A 20,119-nucleotide genomic window follows, 5' to 3' on the forward strand; every position below is an offset into this window, starting at 1 on the left:
CGGCTCATGGAGGGTGAAAATACGCGTTCTATGCTGCTGCTGCTGCGAGACATGCGCTAGAAGGTTCAGGCGGTTGCTATAAAAGCCAACAAGTAGCACGCCGCCTGTCTTTCTTCCTCAGGCTCTGGACCAGGTATAAACTCACGGACCACCAAATAGATCGTCTCCTCTAGTAAGGTAGGGATTTTTCTTTTCAAAATAAATCAAATGACACAGTTTTATTGAGCCGTTTATTGAAATTTAAATCTATTTATATCTGCATCCCTAATTTTAACAACGTTCAGTGGTGCGTTGTGCTCTCCAAGCATTTACAAACTGGCAAAATTCAGCTTAATATAAATTTCAAAGAAAAAAATTAGAGTTTATAAAATAATTACGTGTTAGCACTGTGTTAATGTTTCACTCGATGGTCTAAAAATTATAAATTCCTTCTAAAGAAGATATCTCTGCTCCTTTTCCCACTCTTTGCTCTGCTCCTCATTCCTTATGGAAGCTGGATAATGATTGCAAAAATTAAAAATATAATTGAACCAGCCTAAGTTATGAATTTTTAAATTTGGTGTATTATAATTCCAAATTTTACCAAGTTTTCTTCAATGAAAGTTAAAATTCAAGATCACCTAATTTCCCCATATTTCCAATCATTTTGAGAACAGAAAATTAGCAAACACAACACAATAAAAATTAAATATATCAGCGCGAGATTGTTTATTCTGAGAACAGAAAATAGGCAGAATTCAACTTATTGAATTTGGTTTTTTATTTCAAAGAATGGTAATTAATTTAAACTTGTTTGTAAATTTTTGTGAAGGCTAAATCACGGCGGGGTTGACAAGCTTTCGTCACTCGTTTCCTCTTTTCGTTTGTTGCTCATGCAGCAATGAGAAAAACCGGACATTTTCCCCGATCGCTGATTCTGAATTTTGTTCAGCATATATGCTGCGGTATGAATTTCTTTAGATATAGAACTGCTGATGAGGTCTGCGGGACCGAGACAGCAGGCGATTTGCTGTACAAGAATTAAGGGCTACTTAATTATTTCACAAAATTTCCACTGCGCTGACCATCCTGATATCATTTTCGCGCAGAGTAGAGCCATTTGTTAAAGCTTTAAAATATTGGTTTATTAAATTTGCTTGGATTGAAACGTCGAGTCGAAGCCCATGCTAGTTTTCAAGCTTAAATAATAATCTGTTTAGCTGATTTTCCAGACTTAAACCAAAGTTTTGGTTAAGCACAGAATCGATTTGATTGTAAATTCCTTGCAATTCGAGTGTTTGCTTCCAAATTTGCTTCCTCCAGTCAAGCATCTGATCTTGCAACCTGACCGGGTCATTTTTGTTCATTTTTTATTTCTTAATTAATTTTTCCGTGGTCCAAGAGCCATCTTAGTCGAAATTGGGTTAAATAAAAAAAATGATTGAGCAAATTTCTGATTTAATAATTGAAATGAATAATTGCCAAAATGATTCTACTTTGCGTGCAGCAACAAAGTCTGAAAGACTACGATTGAAATTTATAAGTGAAAAAATGAAATATTTACAGAGAAAATTCAATTTTATTGTTTTTCCCGTTAAATTTCCTATTTAGCCATTTTTTGCTTAGTTTAAATTTAATATTTTCCGTTTAAATCAATTCAATCAACATCAACATGATAAATGAATTACAAATTATGTTTTAATTAAAGAAGGCCTACACCGGTTAAAAAGGCAAAAGTTTTCGAAATTGCATCCCCTTTAACCATCCTTCTCATACTCTCAAACTTATTAATTAAAATGATAATGGATATGACTCGAGCTCTACCACCACTAATCCAAACACAAAAGTTACGAAAAGCGCGAAAAGCTCGAACATGGAGTGATCGAGAACGAGCAAATTAATGTATTATTCCTAACTTGAAGCGAAGGGTTTTTGTTATCGAGGATGCAAAGAGAGGAAAAGAGAGATTTTGGTGAAAAACAGTTCTCTTTTTACAATATTACGTTTCTTACGCACCAACAACGGAGAACGAACCTTTTTCATGCCGACTGAAATTTACATCCGTTAATTAATTCGACGGTAGTGAATTAATATTTCCAGCACCGAATCCATTTGCCTGAATTACTGAAAGAGCCTTTCAGACCTGAAAGCATCAATTAATTCCGTGAAAATTATCCCATCCTCGCAGCTACACAAAAGCGTTAATTTATCTGCCGAGCGCAGATATTTATTTGGTTGTCCTCGATTGTTTGTGTCCGCAACTATCTTCTGAACATTTCGGGTGGCTCCAGCACTTCATGATGCCAAGACGACGGTGCTAATAATTTTGAAGAGGTTCAAATGGCGCTACCCAATCACATTAGTTGCCATGGTGACCAATTATTGGCCAACCATGTGGGTAATTATTTGGCGAGATCAATCTAACAGACATGTGTGACCTACAGGTTGCTCGTTAATAAACCTTTGATTGAAGTGGTGATTGGGCCAGCAACCAAAAAAAAAAAAGAAAAAAATCAAAATCCTCTGCGCGCAAGGCAAAGAATGAAAATTAATCGTTGAGAGCTGAATTTATGAATATTAAATGCGACACTTTTTGCAAGCATTTTAGAAAGAAAATAAAAAAACGTTTATTTTCTTTTTATAAAAGCACTTAAATACAATCCATTAGCGACGACATAAGAAACAATGCTTTTCAATTAGCATTTCCGAGAACAGGAGAAGATTGGCAGATTCGGCTAAGTAGGAGCCAGGATTATTTAGGCGTCTCTCGCCTGCTGCCAGAGCGTCAATTACTGTTGATTGCCTGGAGGCCACACAGTTCAGTGCGTTCATTTCGCACGCACGCACGCTTCACTTTGAGATTGCTTTGATGTGTGTGATCTGTAATATGACAATAAGACACTCTCTTGCTAGATGCATCCACACGACGAAATGTAATAATCGTGCAAGTTTCTCCAAAGTATTTTACAGCTTCCAGAGTACTCAGTCAATGTTTGAAATTTCTGAGAACATGCGCATAAAGTGGCTCTAATTGGCTCCTGCGTGAATTTCTATCTGCAAGAGAGCAACGCGCCACTCTTGTTTTTTTTCCTCACTCGCAGCCGCATTGAGTGAAGCAGGCTCTTTTCAATATTGCAGAGCTTGTGAATTCAATATATTTCAAATGGAGAGTTGGCCAAAATATATGCTTATACGCGGAGCAGGCAGAACTCGCACTTATTCTTGGGTTTGTTAGTGAAAATTCAGAGAGTGCTGGATCGAAGCGCCGCCGCAGACGTGGCCAAAATGCCGCTTCAAAGAAATAAACGACATGTCAATATCAGCTTTCACGATCGGATAAACAGGCCGGGATAGATCCAACAGCCGTGTGTTTCACCCAAATTTCCCATTCATCTACCGAACGCCAAAGTAAAAAAGGATCCGTGGTCCGGGAAACAGTCCAGCTGCTCTCGGACGGACGAATCAATTAGCAGAGATTATTTCAGAGCCAAAGTTTCAGGAGGTGATTTATTTCAGCTATTGACTCAAACAGATCATGCATAGCTATTTAAGGAACACGCATTTTTCAAAGTAATATTAAAAATAAGGGAAGCTATAAGGGAATTTCAAATCTCACACATTCGGCCTCATTATAAGATTTCACCTTAAAAATAAAGATAAAACACCTTAGTATTAGATGTTGTGAATGGTCGTTTATTGCAGTTCATAATTCTTTAATATGAATGTTGAAATGAATGTGAAATTAGTAGAGTAATGTAAATTATGAAAATTATTGCTTTATTCATTATTTTTTAGTACGATATGTTCCTCAAGAGAGAAGGACCGGTGTCACGACGCACCAGACGCAGGACATTTAAAAAAGTGTTGAAAAAACAATGAATAAAGTCGATCATTTTCACTATACATTTCTCTGCTAATTTCACATTGTTACAGAATTATAGACTGCAATCACATCTGCTAATGCTACGGTGTGTTATTTTTTATTTTAAAGGGGAAATTCTTATGCTACTTTCCAATATTTTCTTAAGTTTATTACACGTTGAGAAAATAAAATTTGCATTTTTTATTGCATTCGATATCCCATTTCAATTGTGTTAGCTTCTAAAAATATTGGATACCGTTGATTTTTTTCGGTTTATTGCATTTATTTCAAAAAAATTTGATTTTTTCCCGTTTAAAGGTTCAGAAGGAAATTCAGTATGATCGCAGCTCTTCAATTAATGTAATTTCAGTTATGATGAAACAAAGAAAAGCTATATATATGAATCGATGAAAGTCTCGATTTTCCCTCCGACAAAATGTTATTCGCAGCGAGCGTGGTGGAAAATGCTCATAAAAGCTCCATCATCGCGTCTGCTCTCTGCAAAAGCGATCTGTTTTCCTCTTAAGCCAACGCATTTCCCGGCGGGAGCGGGATAGAGAACAAAATAACGGTGAGCAAAAATCTCCTTGCTCTGGTGTATGTTATTTTATTCACGCACTCAGCAGTCAGTCATTTGCATATCGACGGCAAACAAACAAATATACAGCTCTCGCTGGTGTACACCTCGCCATGACTGAGCCCGAACGCATTTTAGAAATTACAGACGCGCTCGTGCAAAGACTAAAAGCCACCGGGATTTTCGAGGCTACTGCGCGCCAAAGCCATGTTTTTCGCTGATTTTTAATTCAAATTTTTAAAACTGCTGAACTTTGCAAAATGTAATTAAATAAGTCATCAATTTATTATCAAATATTTGCCCCGAAAGAATTTCAGGGGTTGATTTTGATTGAGTAAAATTTTTTCAACTTTATTCAAAAAAAATTAAACGATAAAACATAACATATCATGAAAGATGCCTTGTGATGAGGTAGGTGTTAGGGTTGGTATTGCAGTTTTACCTAGTATTGAGATTCCCGCACTAAATTAACTAAGTAAGTGCTTTAGCCGTGTTTTTATCTGCCAGTGAATCCAATTTTGTCTTTCCGGTCGGTGCCCTTTGAAGATGGTTTGTTTAATCTTGAAGAGCCGACACAAGTGAAAATAAAACCATTTGTTAGGTTCAGACGAAAACAAATGTGTTTTTTGCGTTTTATCAACATGTTTTTAAGCATTGTTTTTGTCGACTGAGCAACGCGTTGTGTTCTGCACGAGAAACAGAACAAATGCAGCTAGTTGTAGAATTTAATCACATGGGAACGTTCCCAATGAATGCCAACATTTGCACTTGTACTTATGCTGAATTTTATTGATTCTGACAACAACTTCTTGTTTTTCATAGCATATATAACAGCTTAGCTAGGGTTTCTTGTCAATGTCGGAAAGAGTTTTTAATGTGCAGGTCGTACACCTTTCAACAAAAAGAGTGCTCAGGTGAATTTCGTGTCAGAATCATGTTCCTTGTCATTGAAGAGAATATTAATTGTTACAAATCTGTAAAAAACAGTTTTTTCAAATGCAGTAATTGCAGATTACAGCATGATATCTTCCGTAAAACTAGCGCACCACTTCCTTATAAGTCTATTTTTTTTTTAATAATTAGTGCGGACGTTAACGAAAAAGGATAGCTCGATATTACCATGCACCACAATCTCATAATGCGCCTTCAACCTTAATAATCGCAATTTTACTTCATTAAAAACCTACGCGCAAGAGAAGGAATGGTTCTCATAACTCCTCATCAAACTTTTCTGCTGAGCGCGGAGCCGCTGCTAGAAAGACAAATAATTTAAGGAGATAGATATCAGTCCGCAACAGATTTTCGCCGAGCGAGGGGAATTTTAATCAGCGTCGCGCAACGCCTATCCTTCTCGAGGCGTTTAATTTTACTTTTGTTATTATTCTTTGTGTGTGCAAGCTGAGCTCACCACGTTTCCCTCAACAAAGCAACCCAAAGAATGCACATACAGCAACAGCACACACGTGATGCCGCCGCGCACAAACGAATGATAACGCAATTCGCAATTCTTGTTTTTTTCCACGTTTTCACGCTCCGCTTGCCCCCAGAAGCATTTATATTCCTCTGGTGCCATGCGCTCGACGTGTGTGTGCGCGCGCGTGTGCTCACTCTCCAAGCAAAGGCGGAAAAGAGAAATAAAATGGAACAGAGAGGAGCGAGAAACTTATTTTGCCCGTGACAATTGCATAAGAAAGGAGGAACCCTATGATGCTGTTTTGTCGGCTATTATTTGTCCTTGCCTCGGATGTGCATAAAATCGATAGTATATATTATGGCAGGCTCAATATTCCACCTCAAAATGATTTAAGAATTGAGCTGCCTATGATTCAATCTGAATTTATTTAATATAGAATGTTTACTTTTATAACTTAAATCTGCTTACCTAAAAATCAAACTACTGTGTAAAGAAAATTATGTAAATTATCAGGAAATTTTGCACTCATCAAAACAAAGCTTAAATTTATAACAATTCAAACACCACTGAATAAATTCTGAAAAACTTAAACTTTTCTTGAAATTAAACGTGGGTTTCCCTTCGTTCGAGTCTTGAGATCATTTTTTGATGCGATCAATGCAACAGAGTGTGCAATGTGTGAGGAAAATTCACCTGTTGGTGAAATGAACTTATTTTTTAAGAATAAGGGACATATTAAAACATCAAAGAAACCTTGGAACTGATTTCCTTAAAAATTTAAACGATTTTAGGTCTGGCATAATTAAAATAGATTAATAAATCGTATAACTATTTTACTGCATTACTCATGAGTGTTAATATTTTTGTATTACCACTATATTTCAGCTCGATATAAAATTTTCAGTAAATTTGTTTCTTTAAAAGACGTCTAACAGTACATAATGATGATTTTTTACTTCTTTCCAATTAATCAGTCTATAAATTTATATTTTTTTACCAAGAAGAAATCAAGAAATACATGATATACTGTATCACTTGGGATTCAGGGATTAATTAAATAAAAAAATCTAGTTACTGTCTCTTGATTCAACTCCGTGACATTTAATTAACCATACAGAGAGGTAAAACAGGACGAATATAACAATTTCAAGCGAATTGAGCGCATACGCGTTTCTTCTGTTTGATGTCCATAAAATACTTTTTGCAATTGGGCCTGCCGTCTAGCAGCGCTCGTTCTTCTTGGACCGTTCCACGCAAATCCGCGAATTCGGCCAGGACGTCCCCATCCGATTGTGAGAGGATGATGTCCTCGCCCTGGAGCGGCTTGCTAGGGGCAGCCCAGCACGAAGTTCCAAGCATCAGCAGCGTTGCCGAGGCGATCAGTACAATAAGAGCCTTGGAGTGCATGGCTCTCAACTCTTCGCCAAATAATAATGCTTTTATTCATTTTCTCCGATTTATACGCCAGAAATTGATGTTATCAGGGAAAGTACTTGACCAAGTAATTTCGTCATTTCCTTCATTTAACGATTGATAAAAGTATTTGACGGAAATTGGTTTCAATTATCACCCACCGCAGTAAGTGGTAATTGAATATTAAATTGAACATGAATTTTAATTATCGCAGGCAGCAGATTAAAAATTTCAATGTTAAAATAAAAATGCTTTTTTAACCGAACTTAGAAATATGGAATAATTTTTTCCTCTCATATATTGTGACCTTTCAACAGATACTCACGCATTGAATTTTCCCCAACCCTTTTTAAATCCACATGGAGTAATCCATTATATTTTGTAACAAAAGAAGCTTCACCAATTCATGTTACAACGAAGCCTCTTGAAAAGTGGGTGGGTGGAAATTTTTGAAAATTTTCAATACCGCGAATGAAGATCAATATTGAAAATGTTCCATATTTTTACGCGTGCGAGGGGCACCCTGTCGGCATCATCTCGCTGGCTTTCATCAACGCATGTGTTTTGTGAGATGACATTGTCCGGCGGTGCTGCACAAGCAAAACACTGGGATTGGCGGATGTTGATCAAACGCGACGGCGGCGGCAGCGGCGCTCGGCATAAATTTACAGCCGGTGGAAAGCGTAAACAAAATTTGTTTGACGATTTCTCATTTGTGTGAGAGCCTTTGGGGCCAATTTTAATTTTGTAAAGCCATTAACTAAAATATAATAGCGGTCAAATTTACTCTCTGCAGGCCCTAGGTGCAGGAATATCATTTTGTTTTTCTTAGCACATCGGATGAAAGTTTGTTTTAATAATTCGCGATCAATCAGCTTAATGAAGTGAGCACCAAATTTTGAATAGATCCGAGGTTGCGGTTAACTTTCCTTGTCTTGTGAAATGCTTAATTAAATTCAAAGCCTTTAGATAAACAAGTCGTGTTTCCTCCCTCTTGCCTACTTAATCCTTTTAGAAGGATCTCAAACAAAACTGTTACCCAAACCTCAAATTTCAAAGGGGTTCTCACGTGAATTTCAACCAGACACTTCATGCATACACTGCCGTAAACTGTATATATTTATTGTTTACATCCGCCAACGCATGAAAGGTATCTAAAGGTATGTGTTTGCGTTCGAGTTTGGCTCACTCCATAGGTTCTCTATATACCATCAAAGAGACATTTAAAATTTATGATTTTTAGCTTGTGTTTAACGTCAATTTCTCATTATTTTCATGAATGTGCGTTGCTAACTGATTTAAAACATCTGATTAAAGGCACACCTTGACGCATAAATTAAGCAAACTGCGCAACGTTTCACTCGCATGGAAGTTTATTAGGGTTTTCTCATTGTCAGCAATATTTAAAAAATGGCCTTAATTTTTTTCCAATACATCACCGCTTTGATTTTCCTTGATTTGATTGTTTTTAATAAACACAAAATTGATGGATTTCAGTATCTATTGAAGATGTCAAGTTAGACTTAACTTCAATTTAAGTAGCTTCTTATGCCAAGCAATTTTTGTGTATAATATATTTTTCTAGGTCAAAGGTTACCAATGTCAAATTTTGAATTTCGAATTAAATTTCGAAAAAGAAGCTTATTTTTTAAAATTTTGAACTGAACACTTAGAATGTTGAAAATTTTCGCGAAGGTGATAATCTGTTTTGTTTTTCATTAAAAGTCAAAACTCATCTTTGGGTCCAAATTGATATATCAAGTGAAAGCGAGATATCAGCTTATATGCTTATCAAAAGTGCACAAACTTCATACCGTTAAACTCTGATGCTCCCTGACGTGCCAAAAAAGGTTTTGGGGTAGCAACCCCCCTTCTCATCCTTCATCCACCTCTCGTCTTAAAGGCAACAATTCATTTTCCAGCGCTAATTGCACCGTTGCTGACCCTAAATGATTGAAATAACATTAAAATGGTTTTACACACCCTCCCTCATCAACCCTTATCTCACCCATTTAAAAATTACCTTTAATTAAGGATCTGAAATTATTGGAGAGTGTCTGAAATGGATAAAAACTCATATGATTCTAGATATACATCCCTATTTCTCCCGTAAACTTCAAATGCAATATCAACAAGACCATTGAAATCAACAGAAGATCGTAAACAGGGTTGAGCGTCATTGCTTTCAATATGGTTCGTTATTTTCAAAGTGTTTTCTTGCCTTTAACAAGCTAATTATAAGATCTGAAGCATCCACATCCACACACTCCTGCTTGCGCAAACTGAAAATTTGTTTGCCTCAGAATAAATATCGATCTGCTGTCAAATGAGAGCAGAGCAGCAGACGCGTGGAATCATCTTCCGTCCAAGCGACAGTGAGTGTTTGTTCCGCATTGCAAGTTCCAATCAGGTCTGATGGCTCGTAAAGGAGGCGGAAAGTGATCGATCAAACGCACGCAATCACTCTACTTGCAAGGCTGGAGGGCAATTTGTTGCAATGTGTAGGCTGCATCATAAAAACACTCACCGGTGTCTGTTTTTGACAATGAGTAAAGAGTTGCGACAGTTCGAGAATTGGTCGATTTTTTTCACGTTATAGCAAACAAAATTTTCATGCAACACCGAATTCTATTTGGTTTCTGTTTAATTCGTACATATACTCTCCTCTTCTTGCTCTTCTGCATGAGGTTTTTTGATTCAAATTTAAGATAAAAATGCTGAGTATATATTTATTTTTCTGTTAGTAAAAAAATTTGTTTTCGTCTCTTTGATCTTTGTTGCAAAACAGTGCATTCAAAGCAATTTGCATGTTAATCAAAGAAAGTAAGTTTTGTAACAAATACTGAAGCGACGCAAGCTTTGGTCAAGTATGGAATGTTGAAAAATTTCTTGTTTGTCAAAAATACATCTGTCCAAAATAAGAGAGAATGAATAATTATAAAAAAGAAAGAAAAGGTTAAAACCCAAGAAACTTCTTGTTAACAATCATAAAGTAAACCCAGATAAAATTAAAATATTAAGAAAGGTGGCAAGTGGCAGCAAAGTTAGTAATCAGTAAAAAAGACGAGCAGTGTCCCTACTGGATATTTAATTTTATTTGATAACAAAGAAGTTTCCCTGACGTCGGGTAATTGGATTGATCTTAAATCTGCCATAAAATTTTGAAACGTTGTACATAGTGAGGAACTTGGAAAAAAAATCATTCGGCTTTTTTTTCTTAAAATTCAACCCAAACTTAAACTTACTTCAATTTCTCTCCAATTTTCCTACAATTACATTTTATCTAATTTTTATTTCAATGGCACATAATCCACTTTCATTCTCTGCCAAAAATTTAATCACCAACCCTTTTAGTGGCAAGCAAAGTCTTTTGTGAGCAGGCCAATTATCATAAAAATCCACGTCAGTCTGAGGATACTTTTACCCTCGACAGATTTTCCCTTTCACTGAGCATTTTTGCTGTCGTATAATTAACTCGGTAGCGAAAATCAGCCAGACAAATGCCGAGTGAACGAGGATCAATGCGATTGCTACACCAGACTCCTTTTGTTCCAGTTGAGCAAATGACGAGGACGCCGCTTTTCTGATTCCTTTCTCGATCGTCTCTTCTCTTCCTCTCTAGCTGCTATCGACGGGCAGATCAAAAATGTGACTCTCCTGCATGAAAAGCGAGCGGCAACGCGTGCGCTGCGAGATGAAAGCAGATCTCTTTAGCGTGGAAAGAGCGCCTGCAGCGTCTTTCCTCCCCGATGGCTAAGAGCCCACAGTGCACAGTCGAGGTGAGCATTGCCCACGCACGCTCTCCACGTGAGCATGCAAGTGAAATTGTTTCTGCCGCCGCTCTCCTTTCCTTTGTAGGCTCTTCATATATTAATTCTTTCGACCTAAACACGAACCCATCGCCGCTTCCTCTACTTTCTCACTTTCCATCACAACTCGGAGTTATATTTCTGTCTCCTCTGTTTACTCTTGCATTTAATCATGTTTTTCTATTTGAATTTACCTCCATCGCATCATATGTTAAAAGCAAACATGTTTTGAAAGGTGATTTCTTCTTTACTACACATGCGATAATTTTAAATTCACAGGAACTGAACCATTTGAACTCATCAATTGCCTCTATCGAGAAAAAGTACAACATGGATCCCAGCTTCTCAGACGTGAATTTCTCTTCGTGCAACTCAACTCTCCAAGCTCAAGGACTAGAATTTGACATGTTCAACTTCAGTATAGCCGAGGTACTTCTTGTGGCTTCCGTTTGGTTCCAATAGATCAAACCCCTGTTGTTCTGTTTCCCCTTAAAATGTATCAAGTGGAAAGTAAATACACCGCGTGGACACTAAACTTGATCGCGATTGTGAAGTGGTGTCTAACTTGCAAGCAAAAGCAATCCCAAATAAATATAGGCAACCTGCTTGGCAGCAATGCTCACCGTAATGCATAAGTGGGCAATGCCTGCTCCCACACTTCTGCCTTTTGACCGAACAGAAATCAAACAACTCAATTAAAAATTTTTGGGGGCAAAAAAATGAAATACTACTGAATTGATTTTAATGGACTTAGAATTCTTCATAATTAATTTTTCAAACCAATAATTCATCTCTTGTAATAAACAAACATAAAATTCCGCATGAACTTTCAAATTAACGATGGCACCAACTGTTGATGACCTTAAACACTCACGATGAGACATACGATAAATTCAAATGAATGGTTTATAATATCGATTATATTATTTTATTAATAGAATTGGATATAACTTTCCATTCCAATTCACGAGGAGAGATGCTATTAATCCGAAAAGCAACTAGATCATTCGGTTAACAATCTCGAAAATAGTATCGGGATTAACAAACTTATTCGCATTTGAATTTTTTAAATTTGAGCATGAAACAATGGTCTTAGTGTCTCCTACTGCTCCATTTCCATGTTTAAATCACACAAAAAAGGAAACTTTCAGGCTTCATTCAAGCACATTCGATAAAGGTTTCCCAGCCAATGAAAGTTATTTACCTGTGTTTTTGCCAAACATGCAATCAAAATCAGACGCAAATCGGCTTAAAAAGCTCCCGAACAGGAAAAAAGAACTCAATTTAGGCCCCGCGTGCAAAAATTGCCGTTGATTGAGCGGCAGCAGAAGCTTACAACTCAAAGCGAGCGAGTGTATGTGTGTTTGTGTCGCCCGCGCGTAATATTGAGTGCAATTTGCGTTGACAGGCGATATTTATACGCATCACGGGCGGCTGCCGACAAGGATTGATAACTGTCAGAGCGCCGAGACGCGCAGCTATTTTTCGCAGCCTGTGACAGAAAGCTTCTTTGCTTTTATGACGCAAACCAACGAGCGAGTAATTATACAGCTTTTTGTTTACAACTCATCTGGCGAGTGACGAGAGGCATTCGGCACTTTTCTCTCTCTTTTCTGCCACACGGGAAAATTCTTTCAAAAGCTGCAAATTGACACGTGCGGTTTTCCGGCTGCCTTTGACGCCGCCTCACGCGGCTTCGTGGCTAAAAGGGAGCGCTGCCTCTGAACCGAGCTAATCGAGTTTTTCTAGATTAAAGGGGAAAGAAGACTTTGCTATTGAAATTTATTCATGGTGTTCCGTTACAAATTCATTAAACACAATTTCTGAAAACTTTGTCCTGTGTTTGAGAATTTTAAATTACTGATGAAACTATAATAATATAGTCACTCGTGCCATCACAATGGAAACTAATAAGACTCCAAAATTAATTAAACATTAATCTCCTGTCGAATTCAACGTCCTCGCTTAATTTCCACGAATCGTCTGAGATTATTCTGTGGCAACTTTTAAGTCATCGACATCAAACAAACGACACTTGACTTGGCTTGACTTTCACCATTTAACGACAAAAACAGCATTTTCCCCGAATTTCAGCATTGATTTTCGATTACTTGCTCCAACAAATATAGAAGCCTCGCAATTAATCACTAAACTTTTCAACAGCCACCGCCTGCTAATGAATGGCGGATCCGGCCGGGGCTCTTTTTTTGCAGGTTTGCAGCATTCTGAAAGCACAGCAGCAGGACAACAGCCACATGAGCCCGGTCGCAGAGTCGATTTTCATGGTGGTGTACGCGGTGCTGATTATGACGGGTCTGGCGACGAACGTGGCGGTAATTTTCGCCATCGCGCGTCGCTCCAAAATCCAAACGCCCCGCAACCTGTACATCATCAACCTGACTGTTTCCGACATCAGCCTTTGTCTCGTGTGCATGCCCTTTACACTCGTCAACTTGATCAGCAAACAATGGACCATGGGCGAGACTCTGTGCAAACTCGTTCCTACACTCCAGGTGCGTGCGCGTTTATGCTAATTTGTTTACCCCCATTGAATTGCAGGATTCGAAAAACAGTGAAAGATATGTACTACAAATGAGACAGTCTTTGTCTTGGAAATTAGTTTAGCTCTGGTAATATTAAAATATGATTTTTGCTGCTCTCACTGTCAGAGAGGGAAATTTTAATCAATATAACCATTTTCCTGGTTAAACAGTTTTTTATTGCGTTTAGGGAACATCAAATTATAATTCCACTCATTATATTCGCTCAAATTAAAGGCGAACGGCTGCTGCGTCTCTGTTATTTAGAACAACGGAATACACCCTGCTTTGAGAGGAAGGGTAAAATAAAAAAGCATCCAACTCCAATATTACACTTTTTATATAAATGTTTCGTTTCGTATTTCCATGATTTAGTCTCAGTTTCAGATAAAGTTGAAGAGTTTCGTCATTTATTGGAAAAGGCTCTCATTTCATTTGCGCCGAACATGGCTGCCGCTGATATTAGGCGGTATCTTTAAAACCTCGCGGAGATCGAATCTCTTGCAAATTCATAATAAACATCAATCAAAATGTTGAAGCCTCGGCTTAATAACAGCTTATAAAAGTCCTTTGTGCACCAAACTTTGGCTGTGTGTGTATATATTTCCAATATTTACCCTCAAGCCAGAATGCTTTTCCACAATGGGTGCTTTCTCCTCTCAGACTCAGCCATCCAAGGATTTACAGTTGACATTTCTCCACGGTCTAATATTCATCTCTGCAGTGCGAATACCATTTAAAGTGTGGCAGCTTTCCTTATTTGCCTCATGTCAACTCCGTCTCCGCCGACGACGAGATAATTCATGTATGTGTGGGGGTGAGTTATTTTTAACATTCTGCTCCTCAGGGTGCTAATATCATGGTATCGACGACGACCATCTCCACGATCGCCATAGACCGCTACATCAACATCGTCCGCCACACCCCGTTGCACGCCGGAGCCGTTATCGACAGATCGCAGAAACGCAGAGTCGTCTTCTCGCTCGCATTCGTGAGTTTTGCGATTTTGCCTCTGCTTCCGCGCCGTTGACTATAACAAGGGCGTCCTTTCATTCAAATAGAATTTCCCTCAAAACTTATTTGCCCCGTGCGCTTTGCCAATTGCTTTCCACTAGTATACACACCGAGATTTTCCTTCTCAATAAATAGGAGGTGCACAAATTTAGAAAAATTCAGCAACCAAAACATCCTTCGATCAAATTGAATGCAAATTAAATTCTTACGGAAGACTAAACAAAAAATAATGCTTTGTTATAGGGGAAATTGCTAAACATGATTTGATTTTGCCAAAATATCGATGATTCGCTTGAATTAAATCAGACAATTAGCTAATTTTGAATTGATGTGGTAGGCAAGGCTACCAAAAGATGGCACCATAGTCCATTTCCAAGTTTCAGGCACCACGCCGCTTTAATTTTTGCGTGAGGCCAAGCCAATTTATACTTAAAAAATACATATTTAAGTTTGTGTTGTTGGAACAGTGGATGTTGAACTAATTTTTTTCCAGAAATTGTACAATACCAAGTTCCAAGCCTGGAAAATGATTATTTAATTTCCATTCAGGTTTGGATCCTGTCATTGGTATCGGTGCTGCCTTTTATCTTCTACCAGAAGGTGGCGGACTTCAAAGTAGTCGATAGCCTGGTGCTGTACAAAATTTGCATCGAGGTGTGGCCGTCGGTGATGCTGAAGCGGGCCTACTTCGGCTACATCCTGCTGATGATGTACTTCATCCCGATCGTGGTGCTCTCCGTGGTGCACACCAGCATTGCCAAGTTCCTCCAGAAACACGCAACTTGGCAGAACGTGGTGCAGGATGCGGGCAGCTCGGCCGACGTGCAAAACGTCGTCTCAGGTCGCGTTACCAGGGAGATGGTGCGCAACAGGAAGACGACCACCATCCTCTTCGTCATTGCCGTGAGTTATCTAGCTACATTTCACTTCACTCAATCTCTCGTGCTCAAACGAAAATGCTAGAATGAAAAGCTCATTGTGCACACTATAGTCTCCCAAAGGAATTCTCTTTTCGTTGAAAGGAAATTGTGCCGGGCTAAGAATGAATCACAAGCTACGCAAATTAGTTCTGATGTGCCTGTTTTTTTTAAAGTAAATATTTAACTCGATTCTATACAGGCCCATCTCTGTTTATTTTCAGAGCTACCTAATTCTCACAGACTGAGAAAGTCTTTTGTTTGAGTTTGACTTCGTTAAGTTGATTGCGAGTTTGGTTTTTGGTCACGTTTATGTAAACATAATTAAATTGAAACTTTCGTATTTGCAATATTTGCGCACATATATTTTTTAGAGTTTTCGGTCTCAAAAATAAGAAAATAAAACAAATACAAATATTAGTGCTTAACTTGAAAATATTCCTGACAATAATTTATCAGCATTTCCTAATATTCATTTCCAAAATTAGCATCATAGATCCGTTTTAATCCACGTTAGTGGCGAAATTCAGTGCTCGGCTATGATATGAATTTCCGCGCGCGTTTCATCTCGTTGATGGTAATTAGCAGCTAAATATTGGAAACGCGGAATTTCCCCGCGGTAATATGCACACACCAACCAATATATTACGAGATGTTTTGCCTCAAGCCTATTTGATTTGCATATCAAATCTCGACTGTGGTGAAGCGAGGCAGAAATATGAAAAATCTCCCCGGCGAATATTTCGCATCTCTCTCTCGTCCTCTATACTTTGCCTTTGATCCCCAACGGTAACGAGAGCGAATATTCGCAAAAGCTGCTTGGCTGATATGATATGCAAATTTAAAGCCTCAAAGGGGTCATTCCGCAGCAACAATAGCACAATACAATCAGCATCTTTGTCACCGAAAACAACGTGATTGCGCCTGGGGGGCAGGAGGAACACACTAACCCGGGATTACTTTCTGTGCGTTAGCAGGCTTTGTTCGCGGTGAGCTGGCTGCCGCACTACATCCTTTCCATCATAGTAGAGGTGAATCCGCTGTTCTTCCCGACGGAAAAGCTGTACATCGCCACCGCGATTTGCCATGCGATCGCGATGAGCACCGCTATTACCAACCCCATCGTCTACGGCTGGATGAACACCAACATTCGCCGCGAATTGATTGCGATGCTGCCGTCGGCCTTGATTCGCTGCTGCTGCAAAAAGCTCTCAAACGATAGGTGAGCGTCGACTTTTGTGTTAAAAATTAGGCCCGAGAACCAACGGAAAATTACTTCTGCGTGCTCGAACAGTAAAAACGAGTAACGGGAATGTATACAGTCGTGCAGTTACCACTCGGTGCGCAAATAATACCATGCTTTGCCATACAATACCGTCGGAGCAGCTACTTTGCCAAATGAACCTGTTGATGAGCTTTGTTCTGTTAAGTTTTCCTCGCTTTCAGATGTCGTTTGTTAAGTTGAACAAAGCTGCTAAATTTGGGCGTCGTCGTCGTGTATTTTTAGAAAATTTTCCAGTTCTTTGAAGTAAATCTCTTGTTAAATATTAGATTTTATTGTAATTTGTACACACGTAGTTTGTATTCAATTTAAGGTTTACAAAGATCGTTAAGCTCGATTTGCATGGCAAAAAAACCGTATCTAAAATCACCTGATTGTAAGAAGAGGCTTCCAAACACCTTTAACACTCACGTAGTAATCTTTTTTTGCTGGTGATCAAAAGACATAATTTTTTTTTTGCTCTTTTTATCCCTGTCCGAGGACCGGAGGACCGGGAAGGGCGCGCACTGCACTAGCACGAATGCTGAAACCCGGGTCCCAATAACACCGCGAACGGATAACATGGGCGCACCAGGCCGCACAGGGACCCAGCCCACTCCAGGGCCACTTGCCTCCGCACCGAGGACTGCATTGAAACGCTAGACATTTGTCCCGTGAAGCCAAATCACGCATGCTGGAAAGGTGCAAACCAGCAAGTAGCGAGTCCCAGCCCGTTGAGCAATTTGAGCCTTTCGAGTCACTAAACTAACCACTTTTTGCCATTTCTGACATTGGGTAGCCAGTATTAGATCTCCGAACTGCTCAAATACCTCACATTGCTTTGACACTCCTGAGAGTGCCTTAACAATGCGAGCCAACGGGCTGGTTATTTTGATGATTTAATTTTTTGTTTAAAAGAAAGAAGAGACTCGCAGGGTGAAAAATTAGTAGCAGAAATTTTAGAACACAAATTCATTAAAAATTTTAGCACACACTTAAAATTTGCTCGATTTATAATCTCATATTTTTTTCAATTTGGTATGTTTTTAGTGTGACGTAGAAAATTTAGGTGTAGCAGATCAATAAATTTGAAAAGATAAAATTTATATATAAGGTTTAATTATTATCGATTGTACCGGCATTCGGTTCACTCAATTTCATAATTCATTATTAGTAATATAAATTTTATATACTGTAATGTAATTGGCCATTGTTCATTTATGGACCCTACTTATATATTCATTATATTACTGTGTACAAATTGATAATGTTAAAAAAACCGAATTAATCACTACGCAAAGCGCATACAGGTTCTTCGTGTATGTAGCTATTTTTTTATTTACAAATCATGAAAGAACTTCATAGCTGATTTAGAGTTTGGCGAAAGGGTGGACATAAAACTATCAGGAAATTGCAGGATATACTATCATTTTGAAACAGCAACATATCACCATACGCGTAAAACAGAAGTGTTGTGTCTGGTCCTAATTAATTTTCTTTTAAAAGCACGAAAACAATTAAGGGAAACCGAATCTAGTTGCTTGTTCCAAATGACATTATTATCCACCAAATAATCTAGGTGGAGCAGGAAAGCACCTGCTCGCTCGACGGAGAGCAATTAGATTCGAATTAGACAAAACACTGTAGGGGGAAAACGCGTTCTTTCTTTTTAGCCGGGTCTGTTTATTTGGCACACAGGAAGCAGCGGAGCGGGGCGGACCTGATTTTGCGGAGCGGGCAGGAAGTCCGGCCGAGCAGTATGAACCCATTCGGCGAGAACACCTCGGAAATCGAGCAAAGGATCGTGGTGCACGGCTCGAGCAAAGAGGACAGGCCGACGATGCTGATGGTGCCACGCGGCCCGTTAACCAGCTCGGCCACCAGGGCCACGGCCTCCACGCAGCTAGTGTCGGATCTTTAATGAGGACGGAATCGGCCGGGCCGGCAGCTGCCAACGGATCCAAATCGCGCGCGGCCAATTGAAACAAACTGGAAATGAGCCCCGCGAGATTTCGCCATAATAGTGCGCTGAATTCTCGCAGCCAGACTTTGTTTCCATCGGCGGCAGCGCTTTGGACCGCTCTTGTCACGCTGCCGACTCGAAAAAAGCTCATTTTCAGCACTCTTGTACGGCGTTCGTGTGAGTGTGGGGTGGCGGCGAAACGAAGTGAGTCCATTTACCAGAGTGTGATGCCTGTTGAATGTACAGAAAGAAAAGTTTTGCTATATGGTTAACTCTGTTATCGTCGTTGTTAGGAAATTCTCTCGTTGTGAAATGAAAAAGCTTAACGTCACTTGTTGTTTGCTCCAAACTTTGGACAAAACTGAGCTTTACGCTACACAGCAGCAAGCTGTCGATTTACGTAAGATCATGTTGCAAAAGCTGTTCAAATTTAGTATGATTGCCATATTCCGAGAACGCGTTTAATGACTAAATTTTCACAGCTCTGAAACAAATTGTGTCACCGGATCTGTGAAATTTAATTGATGTTTCCATGGTGATCGCATTCAGATTTAGATGTTCACCATTTTACTTGTACCCTCCCAATGAGCGTTAATTGTTAAAGGTCCCGGCCAACACATAATATGTATATTATCTACAATGCTCTCTCTCATTTATTTTTCATTGTTATTAAAGTACGCAATAAATTACAAAACTCTTTTTAATTCCTCTGACCTGAGATCATAAAACATTATTAAAAGCGACAATTTTATAGCTTGAGGTTTACAGCCTGACTTTGCGTATTTAAATTTTTAACCGGCAGAAGAGAAGCGCTTGCTGAGGTTTAAGCTGCCTACAAAATAACAATTTCCCGTTGAATACACGCCCTGAAGTGAAATTACTGCAGTTAATTCGATTTGTCGAGTTTTCGCTAAAGAAATGAACCTGACAAGAGTCGCTTCCCTCGCTCCTTGCAGCGCCGCGTTACAGCAGATAATTGAATTTGGACATGCACGTGATGGAAATATAGCTTCAGGGGGTTGCACTTCATCCAGGAGTAAAAATCCAAGGTTTTTAGAATTAATTTTTAATTAGCGAGAGGAGCGCCCCTTTTAATTAGGAAATTATGGGTTTTATCACTATTTCATAGTTTTCGGTAAAAGATGACAGCGAGGTTATTTATGGTTCGCTATATATATATATATATATATATATATATATATATATATATATACATATATATATATATAGAAGCATGCCTCCTTAATATAAGTCGAAATTTAACAAAATTCAAATTACCATAATTTCTTTCAAAGTGATCGGTTTTTAATAAGCATTAATTTTAACGCCCATCGTCCATAACTCGAAAACCATAAAAATCGGAAAGATAT

The 20,119-nt window shown here is 38.7% G+C and overlaps 1 protein-coding gene across 2 annotated transcripts; it reads left to right on the forward strand.

Annotated features, from left to right (window-relative positions):
* The first annotated feature begins 117 nt into the window (after positions 1 to 117).
* LOC135935538 (neuropeptide Y receptor type 5-like) lies at positions 118 to 19,435 on the forward strand. Of its 2 annotated transcripts, none has more exons than XM_065477952.1 (8): positions 118 to 177; positions 10,801 to 11,024; positions 11,334 to 11,483; positions 13,268 to 13,567; positions 14,442 to 14,585; positions 15,158 to 15,511; positions 16,500 to 16,747; positions 18,485 to 19,435. In XM_065477952.1, the coding sequence occupies exons 2-8, from the start codon at positions 10,995 to 10,997 to the stop codon at positions 18,705 to 18,707; spliced, it is 1,449 nt and encodes a 482-aa protein (XP_065334024.1). In that variant the 5' UTR covers positions 118 to 177; positions 10,801 to 10,994; the 3' UTR covers positions 18,708 to 19,435. The 2 variants fall into 2 exon arrangements, with proteins under 2 accessions (XP_065334024.1, XP_065334025.1); XM_065477953.1 differs by having other exon boundaries at positions 16,503 to 16,747.
* Positions 19,436 to 20,119: the final 684 nt, after the last annotated feature.

This window comes from Cloeon dipterum, chromosome 2 (genome assembly GCF_949628265.1).
Source record: "Cloeon dipterum chromosome 2, ieCloDipt1.1, whole genome shotgun sequence".
NCBI lineage: Eukaryota > Metazoa > Arthropoda > Insecta > Ephemeroptera > Baetidae > Cloeon > Cloeon dipterum.